Source organism: Capra hircus, chromosome 25 (assembly GCF_001704415.2).
Source record: "Capra hircus breed San Clemente chromosome 25, ASM170441v1, whole genome shotgun sequence".
In the NCBI taxonomy this organism is placed as follows: domain Eukaryota; kingdom Metazoa; phylum Chordata; class Mammalia; order Artiodactyla; family Bovidae; genus Capra; species Capra hircus.
The window spans coordinates 29,050,382-29,070,001 of record NC_030832.1 but is presented as its reverse complement, the minus strand read 5'-3'; the positions used below and the strand labels follow the sequence as shown (position 1 = coordinate 29,070,001).

General features: G+C 47.7%; 1 protein-coding gene across 1 annotated transcript in view; it reads left to right on the top strand.

Annotated features, from left to right (window-relative positions):
* Positions 1 to 19,620, top strand: part of WBSCR17 (Williams-Beuren syndrome chromosome region 17) — a 427,482-nt gene that overhangs the window by 324,375 nt on the left and 83,487 nt on the right. Inside the window, exon 6 of the mRNA XM_018041001.1 lies at positions 17,130 to 17,247. Coding sequence (XP_017896490.1) covers positions 17,130 to 17,247 — 118 coding nt within the window. The remainder of the gene's footprint in view (positions 1 to 17,129; positions 17,248 to 19,620) is intronic.

The following is a 19,620-nucleotide window of genomic DNA, read 5'->3' as shown; positions in this document are numbered from 1 at the left end:
CCCACTCCTGTCTCAAAGCTGCTGACCTCAGGTGGCCTCAGCCTGCAGCAGCTTGAAGCAGGATTTTGATTTCCCTCCAGAGACTGAGGCTAGGTCATGTCAGTGAGAGTGCTAAGTCCTGGGCTTCCTGGTAGCTCAGCTGGTATAGAATCTGCCTGCGATGCAAGAGATCCCAGTTCAATTCCTGGGTCAGAAAGATCTGCTGGAGAAGGGATAGGCTACCCACTCCAATACTCTTGGGCTTTGCTTGCAGCTCAGATGGTAAAGAATTCGCCTGCAATGCAGGAGACCTGAGTTCGATCCCTGGGTTGGGAAGATCCCCTGGAGAAGGGAAAGGCTATACCCACTCCAGTATTCTGACCTGGAAAATTCCATGGACTGTATAGGCAATGGGGTCACAAAGAGTCAGACACGACTGAGTGATTTTCACTTTTCAGACCACAAGGGACCAGTGGCCAGTGACAGGACTCCAGGCCATCAGCTGTGTAGAAATGAATTCCCAATAAAGACAGAAAGTAGTGAAACATACAAAGTGTTTATTAGGGAAAAAAAAAAAGAGTATGTGTAGATAGACAGACTCAGAGAGAATCACACCCATGGTGATTTTAATCACTTGTATGAGGCATTTCATCCAAGTTTCCCTTGGCTAGTCATCTTTGCTTTGCCTGCTTCTGAGTCTGTATTGGGCTTATCTCAACATCTTCCTATGTGTGTGCACACATCTCAGCCAAAATGGATTCCAGCAAAGAGGACTGTGAGTAGGTTGATATCACCTACTATGGGGTGGTGCCCCCTCCCTTTCTGACCTTCAAGGAACCTTTCTACGGCTGTGTAGTGGGAATGTCTCCTTGACCTTGAGAATGAGAAATATGTGGCCTCTGTCTTTTATGTAGGCAGGGCCCCGCTTCTCCTCCTTCTTGCTATTTTGGAGTATCTGTCCACAGGAAGTGACCTCTGGCTGATCAGCCTGAGGTCCAGATAGCTCCTGTCTCACTACAACTGCCTCTGGATGAAACAGCAAATCTGGAATAAAAAAGTCCTCTCACATAGTTCATAATATATTATTATTCTACTTGACTATTTTTTGGTAACTGTTTTTTACTACTAATTTAGCCCTTAAATAAGCGAGGCCGTCAGAAAGCTGTGTTCTTATGCTGACCTCATTTTGGCCTTGGAAACAGTTGTTCTTATCCTATTATACTTGGGTAAGTGCTATGAGGGTTTCCCTGGTGGCACAGACGGTATAGAATCTGCCTGCAATGCAGGAGACTGAGGTTCAGTCCCTGGGTTAGAAAGATCCCCTGGAGAAGGGAATGGCTGCCCACTCCAGTATTCTTGCCTGGAGAATTCCATGGACAGAGGAGCCTGGCGGGCTACAGTCCATGGGGTCACAAAGAGTCAGCCATGACTGAGCAACTAACACTTTCGAATGCTATGAACCGCTGCTAAGAAGTCCTTTAAGAGGTATATTTGTGGAGCTTATATTACTGAAGTGGTGGTGTGAGGAAATTGCTTATCAAGTTATTTAGTAGAGAAATTTCTCTTGAGTCTTCCTGGCCAGCTAGTGTGCATACATGCATGAGTGCTAAGCTGCTTCAAGCTAAGTTGCTTCAGTTGTATCTGACCCTATGCAACCCGGTGGCTCTATGCCAGGCTTCTTTGTCCATGGGGATTCTCCAGGCAAGAATACTGACGTGGGTTGCTATGCCTTCCTCCAGGTGATCTTCCGACCCAAGGACTGAACCCACGCTTCTTATGTCTCCTGCATTGTTAGGCAGGGTCTTTACCACTAGTACCACCTGGGTAGCCCAGCCAAGCACCTATATTTCTCTTAAAAAAAATCTTTTAGACACTGCAGATCTTGCCAGTACTTCTGTCTGCAGTGACACAGAGCTGACTTTGTGGTCTCCCTTATTAAGCAATGATTTTGTGCACTAAGCTCACCCCTAAAGGTATCATCTTATCCTGCTCATTTTCCCTTTGTCCTTTTGTTCCCATTTACTTATGTTTTAATTTTATCTTATCCCATAGTGCCTGCATTTATATAGGCTATTCTAAAACCTTCTCAAGAAAATTCACATGCACAAGTATCAATACTCTTCCTTTTGTACCGGAGGAAAAATAATTTTCCCTCTACCGTTCTAGGTTCTTGCCCGAGAAGCGCCCATCCTGTAATAAAAAAGATTAATAGGAGAAAAGCATAATTCTGTTTAATAACCAGTATGCTTCCTATATACATGGGAGATACCCAAGAAAACCGAGTAATTCCCGAAATGGCCGAGGCCACCACCTTAAATACCATCTCCAGCTAAAGACAGAAGATGTTACGGAGGGAGGGAAGGCCTGTTAATGGGAGGTGACCAAGAAAAGCACAGTAAACAGGGCGAGGTTTGTGACATAGAGTAAAGCTAGCATCAGTGTCACTAAGGAGAGTATCTAAAGATTCAGGGTCATCCTTTTGTTCCTGGTGTTCAGAGAGAGATATCCTTACAAATGGAGATTTCTTTTCTGAATGTAAATTTCTCTTTCAAAAGAGTAACTTCTAGATTTTTCTGAGCTTCTAAGTCTGCTGTTTCTTAAAAAATAACCAGCTCAAGATAATCCCATGCCCAAGAGGCGTATTTTGGGGTGGCATATTCTGCTAGCCCTTCACTTTCTTTTATAGAACAAAACATGTGTCGCATGTGTCGCGAGCCTGATGCCATTTTCAAGTGTATGGCCCAAAGCATTTATCAAATGTGTTCTTACATCAGCTCTGGAAGCGAGAACAAGGCTGTTATCCCCCATCCATCTTCCACATCATTCTCTCCCCTGAGCTCCTTATCTATTCTTTTCCAAGTTACCTTCTGCCAGTCGCCAGATAGGTACCAAGTTGCTCAATGTAGGCATCTGCACTCCCCTCTACAGCTCCTGTTCTAGAACAGAATTCAGCAAAAATTTTTCTGTACAGGGCAAAATAGTCGGTATTTTTAGGCTTTAGGAACCAAGAGAAGCTAAATCAAAGATATTATGGATACTTACTTCTAAACAAAAGGAAAACCAACTTCTACAAATATTTTACTGGTGGAATTCAAAATATTATAATAATGAGTTCAGTGTTTTGGAGTCTGGGTCTGCTAAAGAGGAAACTGGAATTTTTTGCTGGGGGAGATGTAATGTTTTGCCTCACTGAGATTCATCATCTTCAAATGGATTATAGATGTTCATCTGTGAAAAATGTTCTTAGGGCTCTGGCTGGACAAAAACAGTCAGAATCTTGTTCTGGACTTTTTGTCTTTTTCTCTTCCCCAAATAGTCACCCAATCTATGTTTCATCTCACAAGATAGCGTGTGTGTGTGTGTGTGTGTGTGTGTGTGTGCACACCATATATACATCGATGGCTGATAATTATTTAATATCTTACCACTTCTCCAGAAACTTGATGCTTTTACCAAAATCACTGTCAATGAATTCTTTGCAAATTGGTTTCTCAAAGCCTAAATAAACTATGATTAGCAAAGAACAAAAGTGTTATGCTGAGAAAATTGTCATAAGAAATATCTTAGTGCAGAGTTTTGCTAGGGTCTCTGTTTTAATAAATCCAGCCCAGGCAAATCAGTGAGCCAAAGAAAAGCATTTGGGACTGACAAGTTCAATCCCCACTGGCGTTTTCTGCATCTGTGAAAAATCACACTGCAGAGAGACGAGCGCTGCCTTTAACCTCCACCAGAAAAGGCTCTTAATACCCGGGCAGTCCACTTCCCAATCTGGAGGAAGTTGTTTCAGCGTGAATTATCTTTTGAGCCACAAAAGGGAACGTGCTCCCTCCATTTATCAGGCAAAGCTCTGGCCTTTGGGTCCCATTTTCTGGTGCGAAATGTATGTGCCGGATCCAGCATTTGATTTTTTAAAAAGGCAGCGGTACTTACCCTTTTGGTATTTATATGTAGAGCAGAAGCAAATGGAACTCTGAGTATTAAATTACTGTACTGGGCCAGTTGAGAATTCTGTGCGAGCCAGCCAGCTCCTTCCCCCAAATTGTATTTTTACTGTTCAGCAGCTGCAAGTTCCCAGAAATCTTCAAAGCGGGACCGCTTTATCTGACCCAGTGCAAGAGCTCGTAGCTGCTGCCAGTTTTCACTGATCTTGTCTGGAAAGCAGCGGGATGCCTAGGACGGTGTGGGATCAGACATCACCAGATCGCTTCTGACTCCATACTGATTTGCATGTGTTTACCCTTGAACGGTTTTCCCTTAACCTTTAGCCTCAGTTTCTTCAGCTGGAAAATGGGGCTAATAATAACCACCAAGTAGAGCTACCAAAATCACTGTGGATGGTGACTGCAGTCATGAAATTAAAAGACACTTGCTTCTTGGAAGGAAGGGTATGACAAACCTAGACAGTGTGTTAAAAAGCAAAGACATCATTTTGCCGACAAAGGTCTATCTTGTCAAAGCTATGGTTTTTCCAGTAGTTGTGTACGGATGTGAGAGGTGGACCATAAAGAAGGTTGAGTGCTGAAGAATGGATGCTTTCTAATTGTGGTGTTGGAGAAAACTCTTGAGAGTCCCTTGGACAGCGAGGAGATCAAACCAGTCAATCCTAAAGGAAATCAACCCTGAATATTCACTGGAAGGACTGATGCTGAATCTGAAGCTCCAGTACTTTGGCCGCCTGATATGAAGAGCCGACTCATTGGAAAAGACTCTGATATTGGAAAAGGTTGAGAACAGGAGGAGAAGTGAGAGGCAGAGGATGAGATGGTTGGATGGCATCGCTGACTCAGTGGACATGAACTTGGGAGAACTCCAGGAGATGGTGAGGGACAGGGAGGCCTGGCATGCTGCAGTCTACGGAGTTACAAAGAGTCGGACACGACCTAGGGACTGAGCAACTATGAAAGAGCTACTTTGAGGATTAGAAGCAGTTATAAACTGTCTTCCTGCAGCACCAGACACACCTGCTTGCTCAGTTCAGGCCGCTGTTGCTCTGGGTGCTGAGGTCCCTACCGGGTTCTCCCCTCTCACCCCGCCCTGTCTTTTGGTCACTTTAGATACCAGTGTCTATGCCAGAGGGTGACTGAGGAGGGCGACATTCACGTCAGGAACTTGTGTTTATTAGGAAATGCTATAAAAGAACTCATGATGTGTGATGCTATAACAAAATGCACTGAAATAAGTGCATTTTGATTAACCAAGCCAGGTATTGCCAGAAAAGTGATGAAACCCCTAAAATACCCAGTGCTTGTTGGACCCTGAGAAGATGATTTGACAGAAATTCATACAAAGACAACCCCAGGGATGGCGTTGAGTAGTCTGTGCTTCTACAAATGGGGCCTTGGAGTTAGAAGATGCTCAGCTAACAGGCCTGGGTATTAGCTGAAGCAGAGCTGAGACCAAGGAAAATGGCAGCTGTTTGAGCCTGAGGTCAGGGAAAGGCAAAAAGGCCCAGAGAAAAGATAAAATAGAAAGCAGTGTAATCGCTGGACCCCCGGCTCCTGAACCGTCAGCCAGACATGCATTTGGAGACATGACCACCCAGGGAGTTAGCTGGGAGCTCCAAGAGCGGCAGTGGGTATGAGGTGGGGAGGGCAAAGACTAACTGTCCAGCCCCTGTATCCTGTGGTGATGACAACAGCCAGCCACACTGTGACGCGAATACACCCTGGTATTGTGGTAGGAGCAGTCGATGAAAAGGGTGGAAGGAAGACCCTTCCTGATGAGGGCTTTGTTCTAAAGGCAGCTCGTTGCTTTGTCCACAGGCCACAGATACACAGTCACAATTTTTGAGCTCCCTCTTTCCCCTGTACCTGCTGGAGTTTTCTCCTCCTACAGCCTTGCTCATGCATACAGATATAGGTATAGGTATAAACGGGCTTCCCAAGTGGTGCTAGTGATAAAGAACCTGCCTGCCAATTCAGGAGATGTAAGAGACGTAGGTTCGATCCCTGGGTTGGGAAGATTTGCTGGAGGAGGGCACAGCACCCCACTCCAGTACTCTTGCCTGAAAAATCCCATGGACAGAGGAACCTGGCAGGCTACAGTCCTCGGGGTTGCAAAGAGCTGGGCACAACTGAAATGACTTAGCACATACGCATAGGTTTAGGTTGGGCTTCCCTGGTGGATCAGACGGTAAAGAATCTGCCTGCGATGAGGGAGACCCAGGCTCAATCCCTGGGTTGAAGATTGCCTGGAGAAGGAAATGGCAACCCACTCCAGTATTCTGGCCTAGGAAATCCGTAGACAAAGGAGTCTGGCAAGCCCTAGTCCGTGGAGTCACAAAGAGTCGGACATGACTGAGCAACTAGCGCTTAGATATAGGTAGGCCCTCTGCCCATGGGATTCTCCAGGCAAGAATATATGGATTGGGTTGCCATTCGCTTCTCCAGGGGATCTTCCTGACCCAGAAATTGAGCTGGGTCTCCTGCATTGCAGGCAGATTCTTTACCATCTGAGCCACCAAGGAAGCCTGTAGATACAGACATAAAGATGTATAGCTATAATTCCATGACTTCAACCAGAAACCGTTTTTACTAAGGAACAACAGGAAATAGTGTTTGTTGCTTCCCCATTAGGATAATCTCCTGCTGTTTTTTTGTGTTTTTTTTTTTTTATCTCCACATGTGCTCAGCACTTAGTCTAACAAAGGCATCCTCCATTGCCTGGAAATGCTGGTTGACCAGATGAACAAGTTGCAGGGATGAGCAGGCACACTTGACCCCTATTCAGATCTTTTCTGTGCGTCGAGGATAAGGTGTTGAGTTGAAGAGGTGCCAGGAGCATCAGGGAGAGGGCATCTCTCACAGACAACACAGTCAGAGACACAGACTGTGACCTCAGGGCCAAGAGGAGGTGACCTCAGGATGGGCTGGGGCCTCTGTGGGGCAGGCTGGACGGGCCCCTGCAACTACTCCTCTTTCCTTGGCGTGTTTTTACAACCCACCCCTGACCCTGACCTCAGACTTCACACCTTTATACCACAAGGTGTACTAGACTTTCTTATTTCTCTTTCCTCCTAGAACTCAGCCTTCCTTCACTGTCCAGCTCATTCTAGACCCAAAATATTCCTGGAGTGACGCCGTTGGCCAGGATACCCCCTCACCAGTTCCTCCCTCTTTGTCCCCTCTCCCCCTCCGTCATTTATCCTTCTGCTTAACTTTAAGTTCTTTTTTTGTAATATTTATTTATTTGGCTGCACGAGGTCTTGGCAGCATACGGGATCTTTCATCTTCGTTGCGGCATGTGAACGCTTAGTTGCGGCATGTGGGATCTAGTTCCCTGACCAGGGATCGAACCTGGGCCCCCTGCATTGGGAGCGTGGAGTCTTAGTCACTGCACCACCAAGGAAGTCCTTTTTTTAAAGTTTTTGATAACACTTCACATGTGTTGAGTACATCATGCTGCCTGGAGACCATCTGTTTTCATCTCATCAGATTCTTACCACGGTGCTTTTAAGTCTTCAGGGCAAAGTCTCATGCCCAGTTTACTGATAAAGAGACTGAGTCACAGACGGTTGGATGACTGCCCAGCAGGACAGTTAGATTAATGTGCTTTCCCTGAGCCCTAGGACCCTGTGTCCCTGCCCATCCTAGAGTGAGCATCTTGGTGCTGTGCCCTTGATCCCAGATTAAAAATACGCTGTTTGGGTTAAAATTGGGAATATCTTGGGACCTTATCTCCAGAGTGCCAGAAAATCTGACTCCATGAATAGAAGGTCAGGATGGAGGTAGGTCCACTCCTCCAGGCTCCTGCTTTCTCATGGCAATAGGAAAATTTATGTTCCCATTTATAATGGGAATCAAAGGAAGCTTAAGGATTGTTATCACCAGCTCCGCATTTTTTTACTGAGGTAAGATGCTTATGCAATTTATCATCTTAAGTGTAAAATTCAGTGACATTAAGTACATTCATAATATTTTGCAACCATCACCACTGTGTACTCACAGAACAGTTTCATCTTCCCAAATGGGAAGCCTGTGTCCGTTAAGTGGTCACTCCCTACTATCCCCTCCCCCTTGCCCTTGGCAACCACCAATCTGCCTTCTATCTCTATAAATTTGCCTGTTCTAGACATTTCATACAGTGAAATCATATGTGACCTTCTTTCTTCTATTACTTAGAATAATGTTTTCAAGTTTCATCCATGTTATAGCCTGTCTCAGAGCTGTTATCCATTGTATGGGTGGGCCACATACATTTTGCTTATCCATCCATCCACTGGTGGACATTTGAGTTGTTTCAACTTTTTGGCTACTGTGAAGAATGCTACTGTGAACACATGTGTACAAGTGGTTGTTGGAATCTCTGTTTTTAATTATTCTGAGTGTATTCCTGGGGGTCTGACTGGAGCAGAGAGGGCAAGGAAAAGCTGAGAAACTCAGACTGTCTAGACGGAGCCTGGGAATATATTGTGAGACCCTAGCTTTTACTCTGAAGGAAATGGGGAATCATTGGAGGGTTTCCAGCAAACGCATAGCCTGAGCTGACTTATGTTTCCGTAGAGCCTTGAGAGTTGATTGCATGAGAGCAAAGTGGAAGCCAGTTAGGAGCCGTGGCGGTAATCCAGGCAATGGAACGATGATGGCTCAGTTGACATGGTGGTGGGAGAAGATGGTGAGAGATCATCAGATCCAAATTTATTTGGAAGGTAGAGCCATAAGGACTCCTGACCAATTGGCACCAAGGCCAACACCAAGGTCTTTACCCCAGCACTTGGAAGAATGGAGTCAGAGTTGCCTAAATAGGAAAGAGAGGTGGGATGGGCTTGAGTGGAGGGTAGGTTAACAATTCCTTTCTAGCCATGTCTAAGGGATCTCTTAGACGTAATGAGACACTGAGCAGGCAATTGGATGTACCCAGTCTGAGTGCAGAGTAAGGATTCAGACAGGAGTGTATATTTGGAAACTATTGGAATATAAATGCTGTTGAAAGCCAAGAATGCAAACATGATCATCAAAGAGTGAGTATAGATGGAGAAGAAGAGAGAACCAAGGACTCTGCCCTGGAGTCCTCCTCCTCCTCACCTCAGAGAGAAAAGAAAGAGTCAAGAAGGAAGATCGGAAGGGGCATCTAGGAACACATCCAGGTGTGGAGAGCCTGCTTCCAAGGAAAGAGGATGGTCTGCTGTGTCAGATGCAGCTAGGAGCTCACACATGATGAGGACTGGGAACTGGCCACTCAGTTTCAGATGAGTCATCTCTGACTCTGACAGATTCACTCGCAGCAGAGTGGTGAGGATGAGAGCCTCCTTGAGTGGCTCAGGAGAGAACGGGAGAGGAAATCGGAGGCATCAGATATAGACAGCTCTGAAAGGGGGCTTTGCTGTAAAGGGGAGCAGAAAGTGAGGAGAGACAGCTGTAAGGAAAGTGGGTCAAAAGAGAAGGGGATTGTAGACTGTGAACGGCTTGGAACGAGCCAGCCAAGAGGGAAGATGGTAACTGTGGGTGTTATTCTAAAATGTACCCAGGATTTTAAAATTCAAAGATGGTGAGGACAACAAAGTGGAAGATTATTGCCATTAAAAAGACAGTTTTTCACTCTCGGTTTTCAAGAGGAGGAGGCCTGCCATGCCATGCATGCCATCTGGGGAAGAACCCGAGGCAGTTAGGAGGAGAAGCAGTGAAGGGACAGCGTGAGCCGAGGCCTTTTTTTTTTTCCCAGTTTATTTATGTATTTTTGGTTGCACTGGGTCTTCTCAGTTGCAGTGAGCAGGGGCTACTTTCTGGTTCCCATGCAAGGGTTTCTCATTCCCATGGCGTCTCTTGCGGAGCATCAGTCCTAGGTGTATGGGCTCAGGTGTCGCACTCACAGACGCTAGAGCGCAGACTCAGTTCTTGACCACCACGGAAGCCCCTTTTCTTATTTTCTAAATTCTTGATGCTTTGGCACTTAACTGGGGAGAGACCACCCCTCCCAGGACTAGCCAGTTCTAAGAGAGTGCAAAAGACCCGCTGGGAGAGTGCCTTTCCTCTGCAAACTAACCAGCCCGGAGCCCACATTCCCAGCCACCTCCTCTACCTGTCTTTCACTCCAGGAGAAAACAGCCTTCCTCCCTGATCATCCCAGGGCAGGGAACCAGACAGCAGGAGAGAGCTCCCTAACCTCCCAATACTCCAACCAGCCAGTCGTCAGCCAGATCAGCTGCTTGCGTTGCCTGACCCATTTCTTCCAGAAGAAACCACAATAAGGACTCTGAGCTCAGACTTCCCTGGTGGTCCACTGGTGAGGAACCTGCCTGCCAGTACAGGAGACACGGGTTCGATCCCTGATCCAGGAGAATCCCACATGCCATGGAGCAGCCAAGCCCGTGCACCTAGAGTGCATGTTCCACAACAAGGGAAGCCGGGGCAGTGGGAGCCTGAGCGCTATCCAGTCCATGGAATTCTCCAGGCCAGAACACTGGAGTGGGTAGCCGTTCCCTTCTCCAGGGGATCTTCCCAACCCAGGGATCGAACCCAGGTCTTCCGCATTGTAGGCAAATTCTTTACCAGCTGAGTCACAAGGAAGCCTTTGTGGAAATAAGGAAAGATATTTAATATAGGTGTGTTTAGGGGAGAAAGGATTGCAGGAGTGAGGATGAGAGTAGTGAGAGTAGCAAGAGAGGATGGGAGGAGGGCTTGGCCTCAGCTAAGAGCAAGAACAGTTCAGTTACAACCAAAGGGTGACCACACCCCGAAGCGCATGGGTGCGAGAGCTGGGGACATTCTCTTTTGTTTGTTGATTTCTCAAGGAAATAAGAAGCAAGGTTGCCGGTTGAGAGGGAGAGGAGGGGAGGAGGTGTTTGCCAGTGGAGAACAAGCTGGGGCAGAGTCTTCTAGGAGTGATGGAGGAGGAACTTGGGCCCTGGAGCAGGATCGCAGGGCAGCTCTGAGGACCCATCAGACACACACAGAGCCCTGAATTTAAGGAGAAGTCAGCCAACAGAGAGATGCGATTATTGGCATCAGTTTTGCCAACAAAGCAAAGTGGGAGTGGGGAAGCCAGCCCACTCCTAAAACAACCAACTATGGCTTTGGACTTGGGGGGCGGGGAGAATGCAAGAGGAGGGAGTCCGTCGTCGAGGTGGCAGGGCCAGTGGACTGCGGGTCCCAGGGGAGTGGGAAGAGGGATAAATCTGGTGAACTTGAGGAGGTGAACTGGAACAGCAGGGGTTGGATGAGAGAGTGGAGTGCTTATGGCCAGAGAACGCAGCTGATTTTTGTTTGTTTTCTTATTTTTGTCAAGCTGTATTTTCTGTAACTGGAGAAGGCAATGGCAGCCCACTCCAGTACTCTTGCCTGGAGCATCCCATTTTCTGTAAGACGTATGTATTTGTATTTTGCAACGTAATTTTTTTTCACAAAAGATAAATGTGCTTTTAAGGGTGTGGGTAGGATTTGGACAGATGGAGGTGGTCTTGTGGGGGACATTTCTGGAGAAGGTCGGCCGGGCATAAATTGGGATGCGTTTCCTGATCAATGAATTGCGCCGTGTAACTGGCCATGGTCTCTAAAGGGCCGCTGGCAGGAAAGATGTTGAGGAGGGCGGAGATGCTAAGGCAGAGCATGTACTTCACCCAGGAGAGGGTGGGGAGCCAGTGAAGGGGTTCGAGGGTGGACACATCCAGAACACAGATGGGCCCTTTGTCACCAACGAGGAGAGGAAGCAGTGGCGGTGACAAAGCCCTGCATTTCTGGGTGGAAGTTCCTGCGTCTGCCTCCCTGTCTCTCCCTTTCTTATCTCTCTGTCAGCTGGAGCAGTTGTGGTGTGTTGCATATATTCTTTGGAACAGCAACAATAAAAGCAATTATTTTTAATTTCTGCGCTTCTCCTCTGTAATGGAGCTATTAGACTTTGGCAGATCCCTTAATATGATTATCCTTTTTGAATGATTTCTAATTGAAATGTTTGCGCTGATGGTGGTAATTGCAGTGGAGTTTGAAGAACGAGGCTGTAGACTCACATTCCAGGAGCTCATCAACCGTAGCCTGTGCTCCTCGGCAGGTGGGGGCAAAAGCCCGGAGGGGACGCAGGGCCCCGGCGACTTCTTGGTTCTGGTTACAAGGACGGGTCTGGCTCACCCTGCCAACAGGGTGGCAGGTCCCAGTAGGGCCAGTCAGGGGCTTCCCGTTGAGAAGATGACAGCTGTCCATCATCAATCCAGAATTCAAAGCAGTCACCCCGCCTGATTGCCAGCAATGCTGACTGGCCCAGCCGAGGTGAGGATATGCCTTGTAATGATTTATTTCATCTCTGCATCAACCAGTGAAGCATCGGCCACCTGCTTGAGCCTTGCCCCTGCTTTTGGCATCGCAGGGTTGCCTCCAAGCCCTTCTGTTTGCAGGACCGGGGTCTTGGCTTAGCAGGGAGGCCACTCCCCAGGGGCTGGTCTCCCAGGCTGTTTCCAGTCCCTCTTCTACACCATCTGTGTCAAGCTTGGCCTCAGTTAGGACACCGGGATGTGAACCGATACCCGGGCACCCTCCTGACACTGTGGCAAGTTGTTGTTGTTGTTGTTAATATTCATTCATTTATTTGCTGTGCCGGGGGTTAGCTGCAGCAGGCAGGATCTTCACTGTCATGCAAGATCGTTCGTTGTGCTGCATGGACTCTCTAGTCACGGTGCATGGGCTTCAGTAGTTGCAACACTCAGGCTTAGTGTCTCTCTCCCCAAGGGTGTGGAATCTTAATTCCCTGACTTGGGATCGAACCTGCGTCATCCCTTGCATGGCAAGGCAGTTCTTAAACCACTGAACCACCAGGGAAACCCCTCGTGGCAGGTTTTTGACCATGGCCTTTAGGGGACCTTTCCACATGCCACCAACGGCAATAATGGTCACACGCTCATTACGCATCTTCAGTGCATGGGGACCAGCCTCCTGCCCTTCTTCATCTTTGAGTTTTGACGGCCTGCCAGGATGCAGACAGTGGGCTGCTTGGCTGTGGCCTCTTGGTGGGGCCTCGTGCCAGTTGGGTGGCTGCTGTGGCCAAGTTTTAATGAGAAGGCCCTAGGGGAACCCTCCTTCCCATTGTGGGGAATCCTGGAGCTTCTGTATTCTGAATGAATACACTGAACAGAGCTGTGAGCAGCAGGTGGGGGACCCAAGGGGACTCATACAGTGAATCCGTCTCTCTCTGTCACCGCAACCAACACATAAAATATCATCCAGGTAAAGCCAGTTGCGTGAAAAGAGCAGGCTGCATGATAGCAGAAGGTGTTTCCTAAAGGGCGATGTGAGAGATGCTGGGAGGAGGAAGCATCCTGTGTCCTTGACAGTGAAAGGCTAGGGCCTGAGTCCTTCCTGCCTCTCTGCCTCCTCTTCTCCATCTTCCTCCCCTCCCTCCATCTCTTCCCCTCCTTCTTCTCTGTTTATTCCTCTGTCTCTCCCCCTAGTGACTGCACACTCCCCTGCTGTCCTTGGCTTCAAGTTCAGGTCAGCCAGTTCGTCCCTGGGACATCACGGAGCCCTTCACCACCAGGGGCGGTCATCAGATCTATTATACTCATTCATTCATTCACCAACATCTAGCTGTAATGTCAGCAAGGCGCTCACTCCTGGGAATACAATGAGAAACCAGAGAAATAATTTCTCTGCTCTTGGAGACCTGATGGTTCAAGAGGGAGCTGGGTCCGCAGGATGGGTCTGCTGGTACAAACACAAAATCCTGAGTCCCGTCTCTGTAAGTCTGGTTCCGTGATCTGGGCTGCACCTGGGAAGCTGCGTTTTTCTAAGGAGCCATCCGGGTGATGCTGGTGGATCCTAGGCCAATCTCAGAGAAACATTCTTTTCAGTCTTGAGGCTGTGCCTAGAACCACCTGTTCAAGAGTGCTGGTTGACAGCTGTGCACTGTGGTTCTAACTGCCCTGCTGGTCCTTGGGCAGTTAGAAAGTTTAGTGTCTTAGAGAAGGATCTTACCACACATGCGTGATCATTTTGGGAATTTTCAGATGTCACACTTAAGGGTTGGAGAGTATTCTAACTTCTCAGGATTTCTCGATGTGCTCAGCAGTGGCTCTCTAGAAACCTGGGGTGACCCTGCTGCTCCCTCCCATTCCCCCTTCTCTTCCGTCTCTCGTCCTCTCAGGACCACTCCAGGCGCACCTGTTGCTGGCATTTCTCCATTTCCTGAGTGACCCTGGCTTGTAACTCTCCCAGAGGGAATCTTCTCCGCAGTTTGCCTCTTCTGGCCGTCTGATGAAACATCCACCCTCCCCCAGATCAGAAGTGGCAGGGAGGGGAGATCGTTGTTATTGTTCAGTTGCTAACTCTTGTCCAACTCTTTGCAACCCCATGACTGCAGCACACCAGGCTTCCCTGTCCTTCACCATCTCCCAGAGTTTCCTCAAACTCATGTCCATTGAGTCGGTGATGCTATCCAACCCTCTCACCCTCTGTTGCTCCCTTTTCTTCCTGCCCTCAATTTTTCCCAGCATCCAGTGAGTCGGCTCTTCCTATCAGGTGGCCACTGTATTGGCACTTCAGTTTCAGCACCAGTCCTTCTAATGAATATTCAGAGTTGATTTCCTTTAGGATTGACTGGTTTGATCTCCTTGCTCTCCAAGGGACTCTCAAGAATCCTCTCCAGCACCACCATTCCAAAGCATCCATTCTTTGACTCTCAGCCTTCTTTATGGTCCATCTCTCACATCCGTTCATGACTACTGGAAAAATCATAGCTTTGACTAGACAGCTGCTTGTCAGCAACGTGATGTCTCTTATGCTGTCCAGGTTTATCATAGCTTTGCTATTCACCTGCAAAGAACAGAAACACACCCCGTTTAAGTCAAGGAAGACAGATCACAAAGACGCAAGGGGCTCTCACATCACCCAGGGCCAGAGTGTGGAGCCAGGCCAGTCAGCAGGTGGGCAGCCCAGGACTCCAGGCTGCCCTGCACTCCCTGGTCTCACCCCTCCGAGGGGCATCTGCCTCCCTCTGCTCAGCCGTCCGTGTGCACAGGGACTACCGGAGCTGCCCCCAAATGGCAGCCTGAGCCCTACAGATGGCTGAGACCCTCTAGTTCTAACTCCCGGCACGGTCTCAATTGCAAGTTTCAGAAAAGCATAATTTGATTGACCCTACTTGGGATCCATGCTCACTCCTGGTTCAGTTAACCGAGACAGGGGCTGGACTTCATGTGCTTTTCCAGGAGAGGGGCCAGCTGCTTCTCTGAGAGGGGCCAAGAGCCGCAGGGAATGCTTGACAGTGAAGTGGTTGCTGTTCCGGGGTAGCTAGTGCCCCCAAAGAGGGTGATATCCTGTGTCCGTAGGCGTGATTGGTGTGAGATTGCTGGGAAAACGCGGAGGACGAAGGAGCAGTATTATTGAGCTCCTGCCCTCTCTGCACTGGTCTCATTGCATGTCTTTTCACAGCGGTGCTCTGCAGAGACTTAACTGGGATCCAGAGGCTCCATTCACCTCACACAAGTTCAGTGTTCCATGGCAGCACCCGCATTCATCAAACTTGGCCCCTTCAACTCTCAACACTGGTCTTTCCGTTGACCCCACTGCTGCCACACCACGTGGGTACCAAGAAGTATCCCCCGGGGTCAGAAATCTGGACATTAAAGTCAAGCTCGCGATCTGAAGGAGCAGATAAAGATCTGTTGTTGAGATCTATAGTTCAGTTCAGGAGAATCCCACCTAACAGCTTCCTAGCAGCCCCAGTGGACTTTCATGGGGCTTCCCGTTTGAGACATCTCTGTCGCCTAGGAAAGCATCTCACCAGCATTTCTGGCCTTTGGCAGACTGGGGTTTTACTGGCTCTTTGACAAAGCCATTTCTGGGGAGTGCAGTGAGGCAGAAAGACTAAAATGAAGGGCTTTGAGAGGCGGATGGTCCTGACCTCTGCTCTGTGATTCATGCTGGGTCGCTCATTCTCCTCGGGCTTCAGCAGGAGAGGTCTTCCCTCATTCACACAACCGTGGGGGTTTTTAAATGAGACAGTGCGTGAAATGTGCTCTGCGCTCATGCTGGAGACAGTAATCACTCAATAAACGGCAGCCATAATAACAGTAATAATAATAACTAGTTGCTTGAATGCAGGATGTTTCTCTGTGTCCTACAGCACCAGTAAAATGCCTTAAAGGAGGCTGCTTCTATTTCTTCTTCTCCTTCCCACTCCTCACCCTCCTTTTCCTGTCCCTCTTCCCTTTTCCCTCCTCCCTCCTTTCTCCTTCCTCTTCCCCCTCATCCCCTTCCTCTTCCTCTCCCTCCTTCTCCTTCTTCAAGTGAGATTCAATTGGATAACGTGGTGCAAGTTTAAAGTATATAGCATGTTGTTTTGATCTCCATACTACAACAAGGTAACCACCGTAGCATTAGCTAATGCCTCTGTTTTTCAGTCGCTAAGTCACGTCCAACTCTTTGTGACCCCATGGTCTGCAGCACGCCAGGCTCCCCTGTCCTTTACTATCTCCCAGAGTTTGCTCAAACTCATATCCATTGAAATAGTGTTGCTGTCTAACCATCTCATCCTCTACTGCCTCCTTCTCTTGCCCTCAGTCTTGCCCAGCATCAGGGTCTTTTCCAGTGAATTGGCTCTTCACATCAAGTGGCCAAAGTATTGGAGCTTCAGCTTCAGCATCAGTCCTTCCAATGAATATTCAGGGTTAATTTCCTGTAAGATTAACTAGCTTGATCTCCTTGCTGTCCAAGGGAGTCTTAAGAGTCTTCTCTAGCACCACAATTCAAAAGCATCAATTCTTTGGTGCTCAGCCATCTTTATTGTCCAGCTCTCTAACAGGTCACATACTTATCATTTCTTTTTTTTATGGTGAGAATATTTAATATCTACTCTTAGCAACTTTGAGTATATAGTACAATATTCTTAATAATAATTACGATGCTATGCATGAGAGCCTTGGAACTTGTTTATTTTCTCACTGCAAGTGTAGACCCTTTGGCCAATATCCCCCAATTCCTCCACCCTGCCTCCAGCCCCTGGCAACCACCAGTCCACTCTCTGAGTAGATTCTATGAGTTTGACTTTTTTAGATTCCACATATAAGCAAGATATACAGTATTTGTCCGACTTATTCCACTCAGCATAATGCCCTCAAGGTCCAGAAGTGTTGTTGCAAATTGGAGAAAAGGATTTCCTTTCTCATGGCAGAGTAATATTCCGTTTTCTATGTATCACGTGACTATTGCTTCTGTCTGTCTCTCCTGCAGGACACCAGCCATGATCGGCTGCTCATTTGTGGTCAACAGGAAGTTCTTTGGTGAAATCGGTCTTCTGGACCCTGGGATGGATGTGTATGGAGGAGAAAATATCGAACTTGGAATCAAGGTCTGTGACATGGTGTCCTTTCTTCTTAGTCTGTTCACGTTTGTGAGCAGTACTACCTGGTCATTTTTGATGTGTGTTTAAAGCTTCCTTAGCTGGGTGAATTACAGAATGGTTCACCCCACTTCTGTTCCTAAAGATTTTCCCGCAGGATTGGTATCCCCCCACCCCTTAGACAGAAGAGACCTGGGCTTTACCCACTTCAAGAAGTTGAACAATTTGGCCATGCCTGGGTGAGCCAATCTAGACATCAGCTAGAGAATATGGTTCCTACTTCCATCCAGTTTCATTCTCTCCTTAAATCTTCCTTAAAATTAAATTATCTCCTTAAATTAGAATTTCCTGCCTACATATTTGGACAGTTCATGTACATGAAAGAACCATTAAGATGCCAGAGGAGAGAAGGATCATGTTCTGTGAGACTCTCCTATTTCTTTGAAAGGTTTCTAAGGAGGCTGTTGGGGAAGAGGGAAGAGGAGGAAGATGCAGAAGGGGCTCTTGCTGGCCCCACGTTCAGATCAGCTCCATTGCTTCAGCTGGGTTTTGTTTAAAATTCTGTTTGAAAAATGAATTTCACTCTAAAAAAAAGAAGGGGGGGCATATTGATGCATTCCAGCCTCTTCAGGTTAGAGTTAGATAAATGGATGTCAGTGAAGGTTTGGGTGAGGGGAATCCTTTAGGACCTGGTCACCACTTAACTGGTGTGTCTTCCTGCATACCACAAAGAGGGGGCTCCTGGGGGTTCCCATTTAGGGTCACTGGGTCCCCACTGGCCCCTGTCCTGAACTTTTGAGTACCTAGGAAGTAAGCTTGTTGGAAACGACTTGGACACAATTGTAAGGTTTAGGTTTATTGAATTTCTTCCTCCTTCCTCTGCTGGAATCTCCTTTTTGCGCTGCCAGGCAGGTACCCAGCACAGAATCCCTACCCACAATCAAAGCCTGTTCTCCGTGTCAGATTTCACTCGTTATCCCTAATTGCTCAGAACATTTAAGATACCCTGCCAGCCCCTCATCTATACTTACACCCCCCTTCATGGAATGTAAGACTTTGTGTTCTTATGATGTAATGAGCCTCCAAGATGCAGGAGCGAAGGGGATGGTGGGGAATTTACATAAGATTTCTTTGAAAGCCCAGCAATTAAAAATCCCATGGATATGTGATCGCACCTAGTGTACTCAGCACTTAATCCATTTGGAATTTAATTGATGGAAAAGATCTGGACCCAGAATGTTGAACTTGGCCTCTAACTTCAGTTTCTACCCTGGTCCCATCTCCTTGTTCCACCATCTTCCTTAGCTCTCATCTGCTTCTAGCATGCCAGAGAATTGACTCTTTTATTATGTATATTGTATTTCTGTAACTTTACTAACCAGATTGCAAGCTTTATGGGGCACGGAACTTCATGGTGCTCACCTTTGCATCCCAGGCACATAGGACCATGCTTCACACAGGGCTCAATAGTTATCCATTAGATTGATGACTGACTAGGCACCTGAAGGGACCCAGCATGTGTGGAAGTAGTGAGACATTGTGGAGACAAGCCCAGTGGTTAAATGGAAGATGATAACTTATCCAGGTACTTCCTTATGAAAGGAAGGAGCTGAAGGAAGCCCTGCATTGAGATAGTTAAGCTTTTTTAAATGTTTCAAAATTTTATGATAGTTTATAAAATCATGCGTTTATTTATATATAATGTTTATAAAATTAAAATTTATGATAATTTGGTAGATTGTTGATTTTTTAAATTTTTAATATTTTATTAAGAGGGATTTGAATGTCTCTGTAATAGTGTGAGAAGGACCCCTGTGGAGGGTAAGACGACACCAATAGAGGGGAGAACAGGATGATTGATGGAACACTGTCCTCACGGAGGCAGGGGCACAGGTGGAGGGGTTATGGGGACAGGAGGGACCCCCAGATTTGATTGCTACGGCAGGCTGTGCTCTGTGGAAAACAGAGGTGGAAACATCAGGACCGACTGCTAAGGTGCTCAGATGTTGGTCTCCCCACGCGTAAAGGTATTTTCTGTGCATCGACCTGGAACCCGCAAAGGTCTGGGTGTGAGGCTCTGCCAGGCTCCGTGGTGGTGGCGGTGATGGCAGTCCTGCGTGGCTGCCCTATCCCTGCACGAGGGGTGGGGCCTATCAGTTTCGCCCTGCGGCAGCACCACCCAGTACAGCACCGCCCCTGGCCACCAGCTGAGGGCGCCCGTGAGTCCCCGCGCCGCACCTCCGAGGGACAGGCTGGAGTGATGGGTTCCAGAGCCTGCTCCCTGGCTTGTCTTCTACAGGTCTGCTCAGCTCCTGACTGCTCTCCAGACGTCTTTGTGAAGGCGTCGGATGGAGGCGCCTGCATCCTCCCGTCGTGTGCAAT